Source organism: Phoca vitulina, unplaced genomic scaffold (genome assembly GCF_004348235.1).
Source record: "Phoca vitulina isolate PV1807 unplaced genomic scaffold, GSC_HSeal_1.0 scaffold22, whole genome shotgun sequence".
Lineage (NCBI taxonomy): Eukaryota > Metazoa > Chordata > Mammalia > Carnivora > Phocidae > Phoca > Phoca vitulina.
In genome coordinates, this window is record NW_022589725.1 from 21,484,257 (window position 1) to 21,498,265 (window position 14,009).

The 14,009-nt window shown below is 40.1% G+C and overlaps 1 protein-coding gene across 7 annotated transcripts in view; it reads left to right on the plus strand.

The window, feature by feature from the left end:
• The window catches only part of PLCB4 (phospholipase C beta 4), a 407,515-nt gene that overhangs the window by 322,166 nt on the left and 71,340 nt on the right, over window positions 1-14,009 (plus strand). For all 7 annotated transcript variants that reach the window (XM_032419441.1, XM_032419443.1, XM_032419444.1 and 4 more), the window contains 6 exons: window positions 2,563-2,773; window positions 3,790-3,883; window positions 5,963-6,042; window positions 6,598-6,682; window positions 9,581-9,671; window positions 11,854-11,949. In XM_032419441.1, coding sequence (XP_032275332.1) covers window positions 2,563-2,773; window positions 3,790-3,883; window positions 5,963-6,042; window positions 6,598-6,682; window positions 9,581-9,671; window positions 11,854-11,949 — 657 coding nt within the window. The remainder of the gene's footprint in view (window positions 1-2,562; window positions 2,774-3,789; window positions 3,884-5,962; window positions 6,043-6,597; window positions 6,683-9,580; window positions 9,672-11,853; window positions 11,950-14,009) is intronic.

A 14,009-nucleotide genomic window follows, 5' to 3' on the forward strand; every position in this document is an offset into this window, starting at 1 on the left:
ACAAACAACCACCTTTTTGAATATTTTGGCAATAATTGGTAGAGTGGAAAATACGCCCCTCCTACAGCCCAGCCTTTCCACCTCCAGGTATGTGGGTAGCATCTCCCATCTCGTTCCCAGCTCTGGGTGTCAGAGGAAGTGCCCTCACCCAAGTCAGTGCTTTTACATTTCTTTCTACACACGACTTTCAAATTCTCCACTCCTAACCTCTAATTTCAACTATAGACCTGCGGTAGAATTCTCCATTTGGATACTGAATGGGCATTTCGAATGTATATGTACAACATGTTTTGATTCTCCCTGCCCGTAGGCCTGTCCCCTTCTCAGCCTGGAAAATGGTACCATGGTCCACCCAGATTTTCAAGCCAAAACTCTTGGAATCTTCCTTGACTTGCTTTCGTTCTTTCACATCACTTCTGATCCATCAGCAAAACCTACCAGATCTATCCTCAGAATAAGTCCTGAATAAATCACTTCTCACCATCTCTACCTTCATCGGACTCTCCAGGCCTATATCATGTCTTCCTGGACGATGCCAGTTGACTTTTAACTAGTCGTCTTCTTTCTACTCAGTGTGCTCTACAGTTTATGCTCCACACAGCAGCCAGACTGAACCTTTAAAAACTAAATCTAATCATGTTATTCCACTCTTCAGAACCCTCCAAAGGCTTCCCAACACATTTAGAGTAAAATCCACAGTACTTAGCAAAGACTTCAGTCTAACTGATGTAGCTTTTGGCTTCCTCTCCAGCCTCATTTCTAACTACCTTTCCCCTCAGTCACACACTCCTGCGTCAAGGTCTTTGCACTTGCTGATCCTTCTACCGGGATGATTCCCCAGATTGCATGTGGCTTGCTGCCTATTCGTGAATGTGACCTCAGAAGGGCTTCTGCTGGCCACGCATCTAACACAGCATCCTGGTCGTCCTTGATCACCTTCATTCCCTGCTTTCTATTTCCTTCTAGCACTTGCGTGATATTACATTATACTTATATTTATTTGCTAATTTATTTGTTCTCTTTCCCATAATACGTTTCGTGAAGGCTGGGCGTGTCTGTTTCTCCCATCACTCCATCTGTCCCAGTGCCTTAAAAAGTACTTGCTCTTAGAACGGATATGTGTGCCCAAGGAGATAGGTACACAGATTTTTATTGTAGTATGTTTATTTATAATTAGAAATTACCTAAATACCCATCAACAGAATCGTTGACAATAAATGGGTATATTCATACATGGATCTACTCTACCTTCTACAGTCCTACGTACTACCACTACACATACTACTGTACATTATTCAGGGAAAAATAAATGACCAAAAGCTATTTATACGAACTGAATAAGTTCTAAGAAAATGTAAAAATAGCAAGTTGCATATGCAAATAGTGGAATATCTTTTATATAAGCTTTTAAATACAACTGCCTATTTGGTTAAAGGCGTATGTAGTAGAGTTACAAAGCTGTTTTGAGAATGTTCAATACAAAAAGTTGGGAGTGGTTGTCTAAAAGGGAGTAGAAAGAGGGACTGCATGCAGTAGGATGGAGGGTGGGAGCACAGGGTGCTGCAAAGGCATCTGTAATTATGTATTCCTCTGAAAAATGTAAAACAAATAAGGTAAAATGTTACAAAGCTGTGGTGTGGGCCCATAGTTATTTATTATGCTATCATCTGTACTTTTTTATAAGTTTGAAATCAGTTCATAACTTGCCAATGCTTAAATAAAAACAAAAAGCTGAGGTGGTCAATGGTTGACGGGGTAAGAGATGTAGAAATGTTGATCGCTTCTTCTGAGACCACAGGGGACCTGCCCTGTATCAGAAAGGATTGACCGAAATGAACAGTGGCTCTTGGAGCCACGTTTCAGTGATGACTGAATACTCTTCTCACCAGTCCCACACCCTGTTTCATAGATAAAAGAGGAGAAATGAATTGTTGAAACCCAGAGAGGCTGCTCATCCCTTCTCTGATCCAGTGAGAACAATAGTGCCCTACAGTTGTAGGTTTTCCACTTGAGCCCAACATGGGGCTTGAACTCATAATCCTGAGATCAAGACCTGAGCTGAGATCAAGAATCAAACGCTTAACCAACTGAGCCACCCAGGCACCCCTGTTTTCCACTATTTTAAGAGCCCCTCTCGTATGTATTCTTCTTTACCATTTATGACAGTCCTGGAAAGCAGATGTGGCCAGGATTTCCCCCCATTTGACATAAGAGGAGGTTGAGACCCAAGAACATAAGGAGTGAGTGGTAGAAATGGAACTGATGAAGGTCCCCTTGACCCCTGGTCACCACTGCTCCTGGGGCTGCACTTCTGAGCTCAGGGAATCGTGTGCTTCTGCCATCCTACTTACAAAAGCAGAACACCACCTGTCTTTTGGAATGCATTAGGTTACTTGTAATGTGCAGCTCTTATTTTGTTCAAGTTCTGAAGGATGAAGGTCCTTGGGAACGAGAATGAGAAGTTTTTACTCTTGATTAAGTTGCCTCAACTTTCAAGAAGAAAAACGTGAGAGGTGTATCTTCCAAGCCACATGTCTACTAGCTGTTCTTTTTTTCCCTTAGGCCTCATATCAAGTGATGGGTTTTGCAGATATCTGATGTCAGATGAAAATGCCCCAGTCTTCCTGGATCGTTTAGAACTTTACCAAGAAATGGACCATCCTCTGGCCCACTACTTCATCAGTTCTTCCCATAATACCTATCTCACGGGCCGACAGTTTGGCGGGAAATCTTCAGTAGAAATGTACAAACAGGTTCTCCTGGCTGGTTGCAGGTCAGAATCTCAGGACAGCTTTTTTTTTTTTTTTTTTTTTATGCCCTTCAATTTAATTGACTTTACTCAAAAAAAAAAAAAAAAAAAAAAAAAATTAGGATGCAGTATTCAGAATGAAAAGGACCTTTTTCCTTCCCTTTAATTGATTATCCTGGTTATATAACCTTGAAAAAGAAAATCTCTGCTCCAGAAAGTTCTAGAATCCTCCTTTGGACCAAAAGACATTTTTTACTGTAAATTTTAATTATCCCCCCTTTTGATCAAAATTGCAAAAAAAAATTTTTCAAGAAGTCATGCTAAGTTTCTTATTGGTCTGAAACATTTGCAAATTTAGCTCTACTTAATGTTAAAAGTTCTAAAATGTCATTCTCTGAGAATAAAGATTATTGAAAATGGTTTTTCTTCTATGGAAATAGGCAAATATTTGAGGTTTAAAATATGGAAAAAAATGCTGAAAGTGAAAAATAAGAAATGTAGTTACATTATGATATTTTTTCTTGGTTATCATTAACCATACCTTACTTTTTAATAACTCACTATTTTTTGTGTATGGAGAGACACTAAGGAAATGACATCACTACTTCTGTCTCTGAATACTTGACACAATGAGAACATTTTCTTTTATGGCCAAAGTTACATCATTTCACCTAACAAAATTTTAAAAATTGTTCTTTAACATCATCTAAAACCCAGCCCGTATTCAGATGTTCCCAGTTGTCCCCAAATTGTCCTTCATTGTACCTTTGTCATGACTGGAATTTCATCCAGAACTTCACTGGTGGTTGTATCTCCTAAGTCTGTCTTAATCTCTGACAGTTCCTTTTTGATGACACCAGCGTGATAAAGAATATAATGTGATTTTGGCCTGATACTCCATGAAATAATCATGTTACTTAACTCTGTCCATGTTCTACTTCTTTAAGAAAACAACTTATTTTGATGTATCTTCTTTTAATTTGCACACACACACTATTTTATTATAAGGGTTCAATATTGTAATTTCACTGTGTGCCTAGATGTGTTGAACTTGACTGTTGGGATGGAAAAGGTGAAGACCAAGAACCAATAATAACTCATGGAAAAGCAATGTGTACAGATATCCTTTTTAAGGTAAGTTTCAAAATAGCCATAGCCTTTTCCAGACTATCATAGAGATAGATGGAGTGGAGAAAACAGATTATTCATTTTCTCAAGTGTTTTGCCTTCATATTCCTTTCCCCCAGTTTTGAAGAGAAAGTCAAGAAAACTATTTTCTCCACTTCATAGCACCATCTTTTTCTAACTTTGCTGCTTTCAAATGGTGACAGCACCATAAAATGAGGTTTCTCTGCCAGAGTCCCCAGACTCTAATTACTTTAAAAACAGTCTTCTGTTTTCTTGCTTACTTTGCATTCTTTCTGAAGGACTTCAAATGGGCATAAAAAGATAAATAGAATACATAAAATCAAATAGATTATAAATAGTGCCTGTAAGAGCAAGGAGCTAAGTGAGTGAGGTGAGAGTTTATGAATCCTCCCTAAGAAGTCCTATAAACTGCCAAGCCATGCCACAAATGGGCTCCAAACTTTCTAGAATTTAGTGCAAGGAGATAAACATGATGATTCACAAAATTTGTAAACTAGAAACAGAGCCATTGATCCAAAGAAGCATAGTTTTTCCTGGTCCTGATGCCAGAGAAGACTTTTCCCCAAGGACCCTCAAAGAGAGGCATCTACAGTTTTACAAACAGACATTTCAGTAATGGCCTTTTGGTGATCTCTATGTACAGTTTGAAGGTTAGTTTCTTACAACACTCCTCAATATGCTCCAATGATAGCCTGCCAAAAGACAAGTCAAAAAATGAAATTCTGTGGTTGGCCAATATTCAGGTACATCTGTCTCTGTCAGTTTGGTGCAATTTGGAATAGTTATTGCAACATCTGGAGCAGTGGTTCTCAATCCTGCCTACATGTGGGAAATCACCAGAGGTATTTGTAAAAACAGATGCCTAGGCCCTTTACCCGTAACACTCCATGCACATACCATTTCTCTTAGCCAAGTGTTGGTGAATTTTGAGCAGCAGTGAATTCAAGATTATGTTCCCTGAGAAGGAATTATACTCCCTGAGAAGTATCAAGAATATATTCAAGTGGAAAGCCATAAGTTTGCACAGCCAACCAAACTGACAGGAAGGATTGTCCTCTTTAGAGAATTAAGGAGCCTAATAAGGAAGCTTAACTGAAAAGAAGGCTATTTCTTCTCAGCTCAGAGGTGAGCAAAGGAGAACCCATGGGCAGAGCCAAAATTTTCCTCAAGGACTAATTCTTGATCAACTCAAGTGGACAATCAAGGTCACAGGAGTTTTCACCTGTGAAGAAGCTTTAAGCAAGAATAAAGGACTTAGCCATAAGGATGCTCACTAAAATACTCCAGGATTATCTAACCCAAGGCATTAGATGGGTTTCAGATGGACTTCCCTAGATTACTGTAAAATTTTTTCCAATTTAATTGAATTTTTCCTGTGGTTAACGATAAGCCAGTAAGAATTTGGGGATTTTTACCAAATATGATGCTGTGGTTGTAGAAACATCAGTTTGAAACCATGCTTTCTAAAGCTAAGCAGAGAGCAAGGTCAGCCATCTGTGGGAAGGATATGCTCAGCTCATTCAAAGGTTGTTTCAAATGACTGAGCTTCCAGTTCAGAGAGAGGCATCCAGAACACCTCCTGTTTAACCTCACATGTTGCTTGATCAAGGAGAGCACCCTCGCTCGTCATCTCCTCCCTGCCATTTTCATCAGGCTAATAAGAAACAAGGGATGTTGCAAATGTCACAGGAATAGTCATCGAATTAATGAAATGTAGCCAAAACCTCACCTGCTCTTCAGCAAGAAAGATGAGCTCTGAACCTGTCTTGTCAGGTAATTGAGCAAGGAACCAGCATGCCATTGAGATGAAATTTCTTGCCAGTTAATAGTGCCATAATGTTGGAGAAGCCAAAGTTAGCTTTGAAAAAAATTGTCGTTAACCATTAGTTGCACTTGGGTCTAACCACAAGGAGACCCCACCTGTAAAGGTATCAAGGTGAATGGGTTCTCCAGGTCTTAATTGCCAGAACTGACATTTGGAAAAGCTGAAATTAATAGTCTCTGAATGGTTTCATGTACCTTAATTTATTTTTTTGCTCTTCTAACACTTTTTTATCTTTAAAGGATGTTATTCAGGCCATCAAGGAAACCGCATTTGTCACATCCGAATATCCTGTAATTCTCTCCTTTGAAAATCACTGCAGGTATAATGATGCGTTCTACTCGAAGTATCTATTACTCAATCCCCACTGCTGCTCTACATCTTTTTAAATAGCTGAATAGTTTTGGGAAGTGGTAAGGACACTTGGTCTTATGCAAAAAAAAAAAAAAAAAAGAGGGAGGAAAAAACCCCCAAACCACTACCCCTACCACCACCTCCAAAAAAAAGACAAAGGGAAAAAACAAGTCATCTTGATGTGTTTTTAGAGATGCTTCCTCTAAAAGGTGAGAGATCAGGACACCTTGCTCAAAGTTCCACTGAGTTGGAAGATTTGGCAGTGGATTTGAAAGCAGACTTGATGAACTTGAAAGCCATTTTTTATTGTTTGCCAGCTCTTATTTTGGGGTGGCAAAATCTACTTTTCAAACTATACCAGTTAAAGTCTGTGGTATCTAACCGAGCATCTCACTTAGCATCAAGAGGACAAGCGTGGATTTTGCAGAGTGGGAGTTTTTAATCACCTAGGAATGGATGTTTCTTATTCTTGGATGGTTAATGGATGTTTGAATTTACAAATGCCAGTGTTCTCTCTCTCCAGCAAATATCAACAGTACAAGATGTCCAAATATTGCGAAGATCTATTTGGGGATCTCCTGTTGAAACAAGCACTTGAATCACATCCAGTATGTATTTTTAGCAAACCATATTTCTAACCTGAATGGATTTGTTTTGAAATTCATTTCTAAAGGGTCAAGTAGTGCTAGAGGACTAAAGATCTTCATATTTATTTAAATTCATTGGTATGGAAAGCTTTTGTGCTTCGGACAGATGTGTAGAGAGACAAAATAAACATCTGGTTCAATTTAATTTAGAAGGTCTCGAGGTCTTTATGGTTTTTGAGATCTCAGTTGTAAAGTTTTATAAAATGCCCAGGGGCCAGGGGTCTATACTCAGCATTTGTTCTCAACTTGGTTGTATGATAGAATCATCTACAAGAACTATTAAAAGTACCTTTGCCAGGGCCCCACTCAGAGATTCTGAGTTAATTGATCTGAGTAAGGCCTGAGCATGGTGTTTTTAAAAAACCCTCCATGTGAATCAAATGTGCACATAGGGTTCAGCACCCATGGGAGCCCATTGCTGTGAGAAGTCCCCTAAACTGAAGTCACAGGAGTCTGAAGTTCAAGCTCCCAACTCCAAAACAAATACTGGGGGTGCCTGGGTGGCTCAGTCGGTTGAGTGTCCGACTCTTGGTTTTGGCTCAGGTCATTATCTTGGGGTCGTGAGATGGAGCCCCACGTTGGCCTCCATACCCAGTGCAGAGTCTGCCTGAGAGCCTCCCCCCCCCCGCTCGTGCGTGCACCTGTATGTGTGCTGTCTCTCTCTCTGTCAAAGAAATAAAGTCTTTAAAAAAAAAAAAAAAAAACCCAAATACTTGGAAAATATTATACATCCATTTTTTTGAGCTTCATTTTTACACCCGCAAATTGCTTCATACAGCAAAGAACTTTTAACCTGTGGCCCATAGATAGGCTTTGTGAGGTCTGTGACCTCATTCTAATTGCGTACAATATTTTTTTTTGTATATAATTATTCCAGAGAGTTCATCACATTTTTGCAACAATCCATAACCTCCAAGTGGTGAAGATCCACTGTGCCAAGATGTTATGAGTAGTAAGAGAGCTAACGGGATTAAGTATAAAGTACTTTGCAGTAGTAAAAAAAAAACGAAAAAAAATCTAGGACACAAGGATATTTGCATCCTTTGCACCCACCCCTGATTGTCTTCAGCCTATGGACGCCATGCTGCAGGCTCCCTGCCCCTGTCCGCACAGCATTCCCTGTTTTCCCTGCACGCTGGCCTGACTTTTGGCTGCCAGTGCCTGAAGCTTTTCCTGTGAGGTGGGGTGCTCTGGTCCCCGGAGCCTGCTTGCCCATATGCGAAAGGCCAGAAGTGCTGGAGAGCTCACACCCCTCCCCCTTGGCCCCCTCACTCGGCAGGAGGAACAGCTCCAGAGCAGTCAGGCTCCCCAGCCGGACCACATGCCTGCCCCCTCGGTGATAACTTGTCTGATAACACCCCCTTGGGGTTGGCTGCTTGCCTTCTTTTTCTCACTTTCCCACCCCCTGTTGGACATTCCTGAGGCTGCTGCCCAAATAGACTATGGGACTATTCACATCCTTGTCTCAGAGACTGATTCTGAGGGAACCCAGACTTAAGAAACGGCCCTGGTTTTTTTTTTTTTTTTTTTTTTTTTAAAGATTTTATTTATTTATTTGACAGAGAGAGAGACAGCGAGAGCAGGAACACAGCAGGGGGAGTGGGAGAGGGAGAAGCAGGCTTCCCGCAGAGCAGGGAGCCCGATGTGGGGCTCGATCCCAGGACCCTGGAATCATGACCTGAGCCGAAGGCAGACGCTCAACGACTGAGCCACCCAGGCGCCCAACGGCCCTGGTTTTTTAATTTTAGTTTTACCTAGGCCCTCTGTTTACTTTTCCGACTGGGCCAAGGTGCTTGCTTCTGTGGAAAGACCACTGTATGTTTCGTAGAGTGATATGCACGTACATGATAAGTGTTGTGGGGAGGGTAGATGAATACACATGGGAGTAAGACCTCCCTGGAGTAAAAAGCTTTCAGTCTTGAGGGGGGCTGTGGGGGAGACACAGAACACACAGGTAAAACTATAGCTACAAAGGAAGATGGCCTGTGACCTATTGAATACTTACTAGAGATAGCCAGGTTCAAGAGAGATCACTGGGGAATGAACCAGTTACAGCAGGCTTTGGAAGGAAGCAGAATTTTGGCAAGAGCTTTGAGGCAACACAGACATAGGAATGCACAGTGCTTTGCATGTAATAAGTAGTAAAAGGATTACTTTTGGGAAAAAATCGATGCATGGAAAAGATGGGTGGGTGGTTGGGTGGGTAGGTGCATACATACATGGATGCATGGGAGAATGGGGAATGGGTGGCTAGATATGGCGCAGTTGTATGGGTCAGAGGTAATAGAAGAAAGGACTTCGCCTTTGCAGACATAAATCCAAGCAAACGAAACCACAGTAGAGGTCAAGTTTCAGTAATTGACCACTCCCTTGATTCTCTTACGGAACCTACAAAACCACAATCCCAAGTATTGGGGTTACATCAGCCTACTGAGTAAACAGGCTTCCTAATACAGCCGAACACTTGGGGGGATCAGGGGAGCCCTCAACTTCTGCCTGGGAAAGCAGTTCTGACCCTAGCTATCACAGTGACCCCTTATACTTTACCCGATATATAAAAGGAGCAAGACCTGAAGTTGAGCAGGAGCCCTCCCCCAACAGCACCCCAGGTCAGACCCAGCTCCCGCTGGGGAAGGTAGAGTGGCTCTACATAGCTCTGGGAGACTGTGGATGTCAAGTTTGCAGTCTAAGGCAGAGTTGCATGCAGTAGGCTGATTGGGGTTGGGGAATGAAAACATAAAACTGTGCGGACTGCCATCTAGTGGATGTTGGGCTGTATAACGCCTCCATGCTCACTCTGGGCTGGGAATGAAACTGAAGAAGCACATCATTAATTCAGCCTTTTCTGTTTATCTCTAGCTTGAACCAGGCAGGCCCTTACCATCCCCCAATGACCTCAAAAGAAAAATACTCATCAAAAATAAACGGCTGAAACCTGAGGTTGAAAAAAGTAAGTCAAAGACACACACCAATGATGAAGCATACACTCATTGTGTGTTTGGACAACTCAGCTGTCTAAAATGAAATCTATTTTAAAACCACTGATTTGGAGGAGGAAGGGAGCATGGCAGTGTTGCATATACTTTTCAGAGTGAAGTGGCCACATTGACATTTAAGTGTACGTTCTTGCAGTGGGAAAAACATATTCATATATTCATAGGATACAGGATTTGGAATGATCCCAAGGCAAAATGAGAAAAAAGTGAAAGAGGAACTATAGAATTTATCAAGATAGAAGGAACCAGTGTTTTATCATTTAGTATGCTTTAAAGTCCTCTTAAAAGCCTTCCCTTTGCAGTTTGCCTTTGTGAGATATACATATCTAGGGGTCCTAGGTGAATGTGTATATGTGTGGAGAGAGAGAAATGATTTTATATTTCCCCTGTATTTTCCCTGGAGATTTTTTTTGAAAATATTTCCTTTCGGCCAATCTCTTAATTCAATGAATTGGTAGCATTAAATATTGGTATAATTACATTGTGTTTTTACCCTAGGTATTCTAAGTTTTATTTTTTTGAATTTAAATTCAATTAATTAACGTATAGTGTATTATTAGTTTCAGAGGTAGAGTTCAGTGAGGCATCAGTCTTATATGACACCCAGTGCTCATTACATCACTTGCCCTCCTTAATGTCCATCACCCAGTTACCCTATCCCCCCACACCTGTCCCCTCCAGCAACCCTCAGTTTGTTTCCTATGATTAAGAGTCTCTTATGGTTGGCCTCCCTCTCTGATTTCATCTTGTTTTATTTTTCCCTCCCTTCCCCTATACTCCTCTGTTATGTTTCCTAAATTCCACATATCAGTGAGATCATATGATAATAACGTTTCTCTGACTGATTTCACTTAGCATAATACACTCTAGTTCCATGCACGTCGTTGCAAATGGCAAGATTTCATCTTTTGATGGCTGGGTAGTATTCCATTGTGTGTGTGTGTATGTGTGTATATATATATGTATATACATATATATATACAGCATCTTCTTTATCTAAGTTTTAAATTATAGTAATTATTATTTATTACAGAAGGAATACCATAGGAAAATGAAAACAACAAAGAAAAATATAAGAAAATAATAAAGTAGCACTGAGTTATATATTTTACACATAGATACATGTACTATAGCTACATGTTTAGACATACATTTTTGATAAAACTGGGATCATGTTAAATATACTGATTTTTTTATTATCTTTAATTCAACCAATTGAATATACTTACATTCCTACTACAGTTACTACATACTAACTTTTAATGTATGAAACAGTGCAGAATTTATTATGTGGGATATGCTACCATTTAGCCGGTCCCAAATTGATGGATTTTCATTTTACTGTAAAAACAGTGATAAACCTGTGTCAATGTTCATTTTGTACGTTTGCGCAGCTTCTCCTTGGAATCAGTTGGTGCAATTCAAGTTGGTTGGCCAAAGCATATATACACTTTATATTGTGATGCATCTTGTTATACTGTCTTTCAGAAAAATTGTACCAATTTACACTCTCACCAAAATACAGGAGAATGCCTGTTTCCCAGTCATCTTGTATGTGTGTGTGTCTGACTGGTAGAAGGAAAACGAGACTGTGGTTTTTTGATAGTTATGTTTTTAGTAAGTAGTTTCTTGATATATTATTATCGATAACATGCTTCTATATCTTTTTCCATTTTCAAAATTCTTTCGTGGATCTTACTGATGTATAAGAGCTTTCTATAGAGGATAATAATCTCGGGTCTATCAGTCACAGACATTTTTGTCCTGAAGTTGTGTCAGTCTCCAGTGTGCATGTCTCTTTTCCATCACTTTAAGATCATCGGTCTCCAAACCATGGGCTTTTGTCGCCAAGCCTAAATCCTTTTCAGTGACTGAGCCTTCCTCTCAAACTTAGGACCAGAACTTTGGGCATTTCACCCACACTCCCATAGTTCCTTCATCAAGTGTAGACAATGTGACGGTTGCACATCCCGTGAGAAGTCCAGCCAGCAGGTCCAGGTGAGAAAGTGGCCTTAGGAACATAGCCATGAGGAGCTTAGACAATACATTCCCTTCTCAGTGTTGATCTTAGGACTCTGGCTTTGCAAGTCATCTAGCATCTGTCACCATCTCCTTCCTGTTTGTTTTGAATAACAGAACAGCTCGAGGCTTTGAAAAGCATGATGGAAGCTGGAGAATCTGCCGCCCCAGTTAGCATCCTCGAGGATGATAATGAAGAGGAGATAGAAAGTGGTGAGTTGGTTTTCTTTTAATTTATGTGTCACAAAAATACTTTTTTAAAAAAGTTTATTTTTAAGTACTCTCTACACCCAGTGTGGGGCTCAAACCCATGACTCCGAGATCAAGAGTCGCATGCTCTCCAACTGAGCCAGCCAGGCGCCCCACAAAAATATTTCTTAAAATGAGAAAAACATGAGTTTGTCTCCATGGACTCTTTTATATGATGTGATGGCTTAATTCTTATTAGTCAAGTGTGTATTCATGCACCAAGCTTTAATCTTTTGGTATTTTTTGGTATTTTTCCAAATGTTCCTTCCAGTTTACCTGGGCACTAGATTTTTGTGGCTTAATCATCTCCCTTCCTGTTGTGCATTCAGCTGCTCAGCAGAAATTCACAGCCAGAGAATCCTTGCTGTAGAAGGCAAGGGGTTGGAATAAAAAGAACATTTTGCAATCCCTTCCTATAAACAAAAGCATAAACTTCAAGGTTGTTAATGATGATAGTACTAAGGCAAGTTACAAGGAAAGGAACATGAGTAGGGACCCTCAGGTAAATGATGGGTTTGTGTGCACACACGAAATGAACTGGAAATTCAAAGCCAGTATTAAAATTTCAAGTTAAAATTCTTTCAAATAACCAGCTCACCAGAATTATCAATATAGGTAGGTAATTTTAGCAAACGTAGCCTTGCTTAAAATATTTGAATATTTGCTACTAGCTTCTATTTTACTTGGGCCATATAGCCACAGCCATAATATTTGGTTTTAAATGGGTCTTTTGAAAGGTTTGGAATGTTTTAGAAAATTATTTCTCCACTATGTGGTATGAAAATTGATTAGCAAAATGACTTGGCTTTACATTGTGTGTCTACTGGTTGGACAGTGCCTTGGATTTATGTAGTGGTTTGGGGCTAAATAATGTAGAAACACTAGCAGAAACTCTCTTCACTTATTATATGAACATCTGAAATATACAAGTAGACTTTAGGAAAGTTTGATACTATAGGTGAAAACCTGAAAGCTATGAGAATTAACTAATCTCAATAATAAAAATGGCTTAATAAAGATGGCTCACTATGGAACAGACTTCACCATGATGGTGTGTGTTGCATGTCCAAACCAGGGGTTCAATTCCACTCCCAGAGAACAGGCATACTGACTTACTTTCATAGGTTGTATATGGCAGGGAGTGTCTAGGAGGGCAAAGATACCTGGAGTTATTTAATTGGTGACTGTTACAATGATCTATTACTGTGTAACCACCCCAAAATCTAGAGGCTTAAAAAAACACTTTATTACTTTCTCTCATAGTTCTGTGGGGGCATCTGGACTCCCACTGGTGCTTCTCCCTCAAGTTTCTCTTGCATTTGCAGGCAGATGACATCCAGAGCTAGAGTCATCTGAAGGTTCAGTCTGGCCGGTTGTCCCAGATGGCCCACTCCTGTGGCTGGCAGTTGCTGTGGGGAGCTCAGCAGGGTCTGAGGACCAGAGCACCTCCATGTGTCCTGTCCATGTGGTTTGGGCTTCTCACAGCATGGTGGCCAAGTTTCTAGATGGAGCAACCTGAGAGCCAGTGTTCCAAGAGGCAGAATGCGGAAGCTGCTAAACTACTTTAAGAACTATGCCCAGAACTGGCCCATCATCATTGCCTGTATATTTTGTTCATCAAAGCAAAATTAAGGCCCGCCCAGGTTCGAGGGGGTGGGTGAGTAGCAAGATCACATTCTAGAAGAGCATGTAGGAGAGCAGATATTGGAGCTGTCTTTGGAAAATGCTGTCAACCACGTTGCCTATTATTTCACTTTTTTTTTTTTTTTTGCAAATAATAAACCTAAACACGATTTAAGAATAAAATACTGAAAGGAATATTATTTGAAAAGGTCAATAAAATACTTCAAAAATTTGAAAAGATGAATATTATAACATTTTAGACATTATTAGATCCTACAATCCAGTAAAACAAACTGCAGAATACTGGACTGAATTAACAAGGGAAATAATAATATGAATAGCAACCACCATTGTTGTATTAACTGTGAACGAAGCAGTTTGCATCACCGCCTTATCTTTAT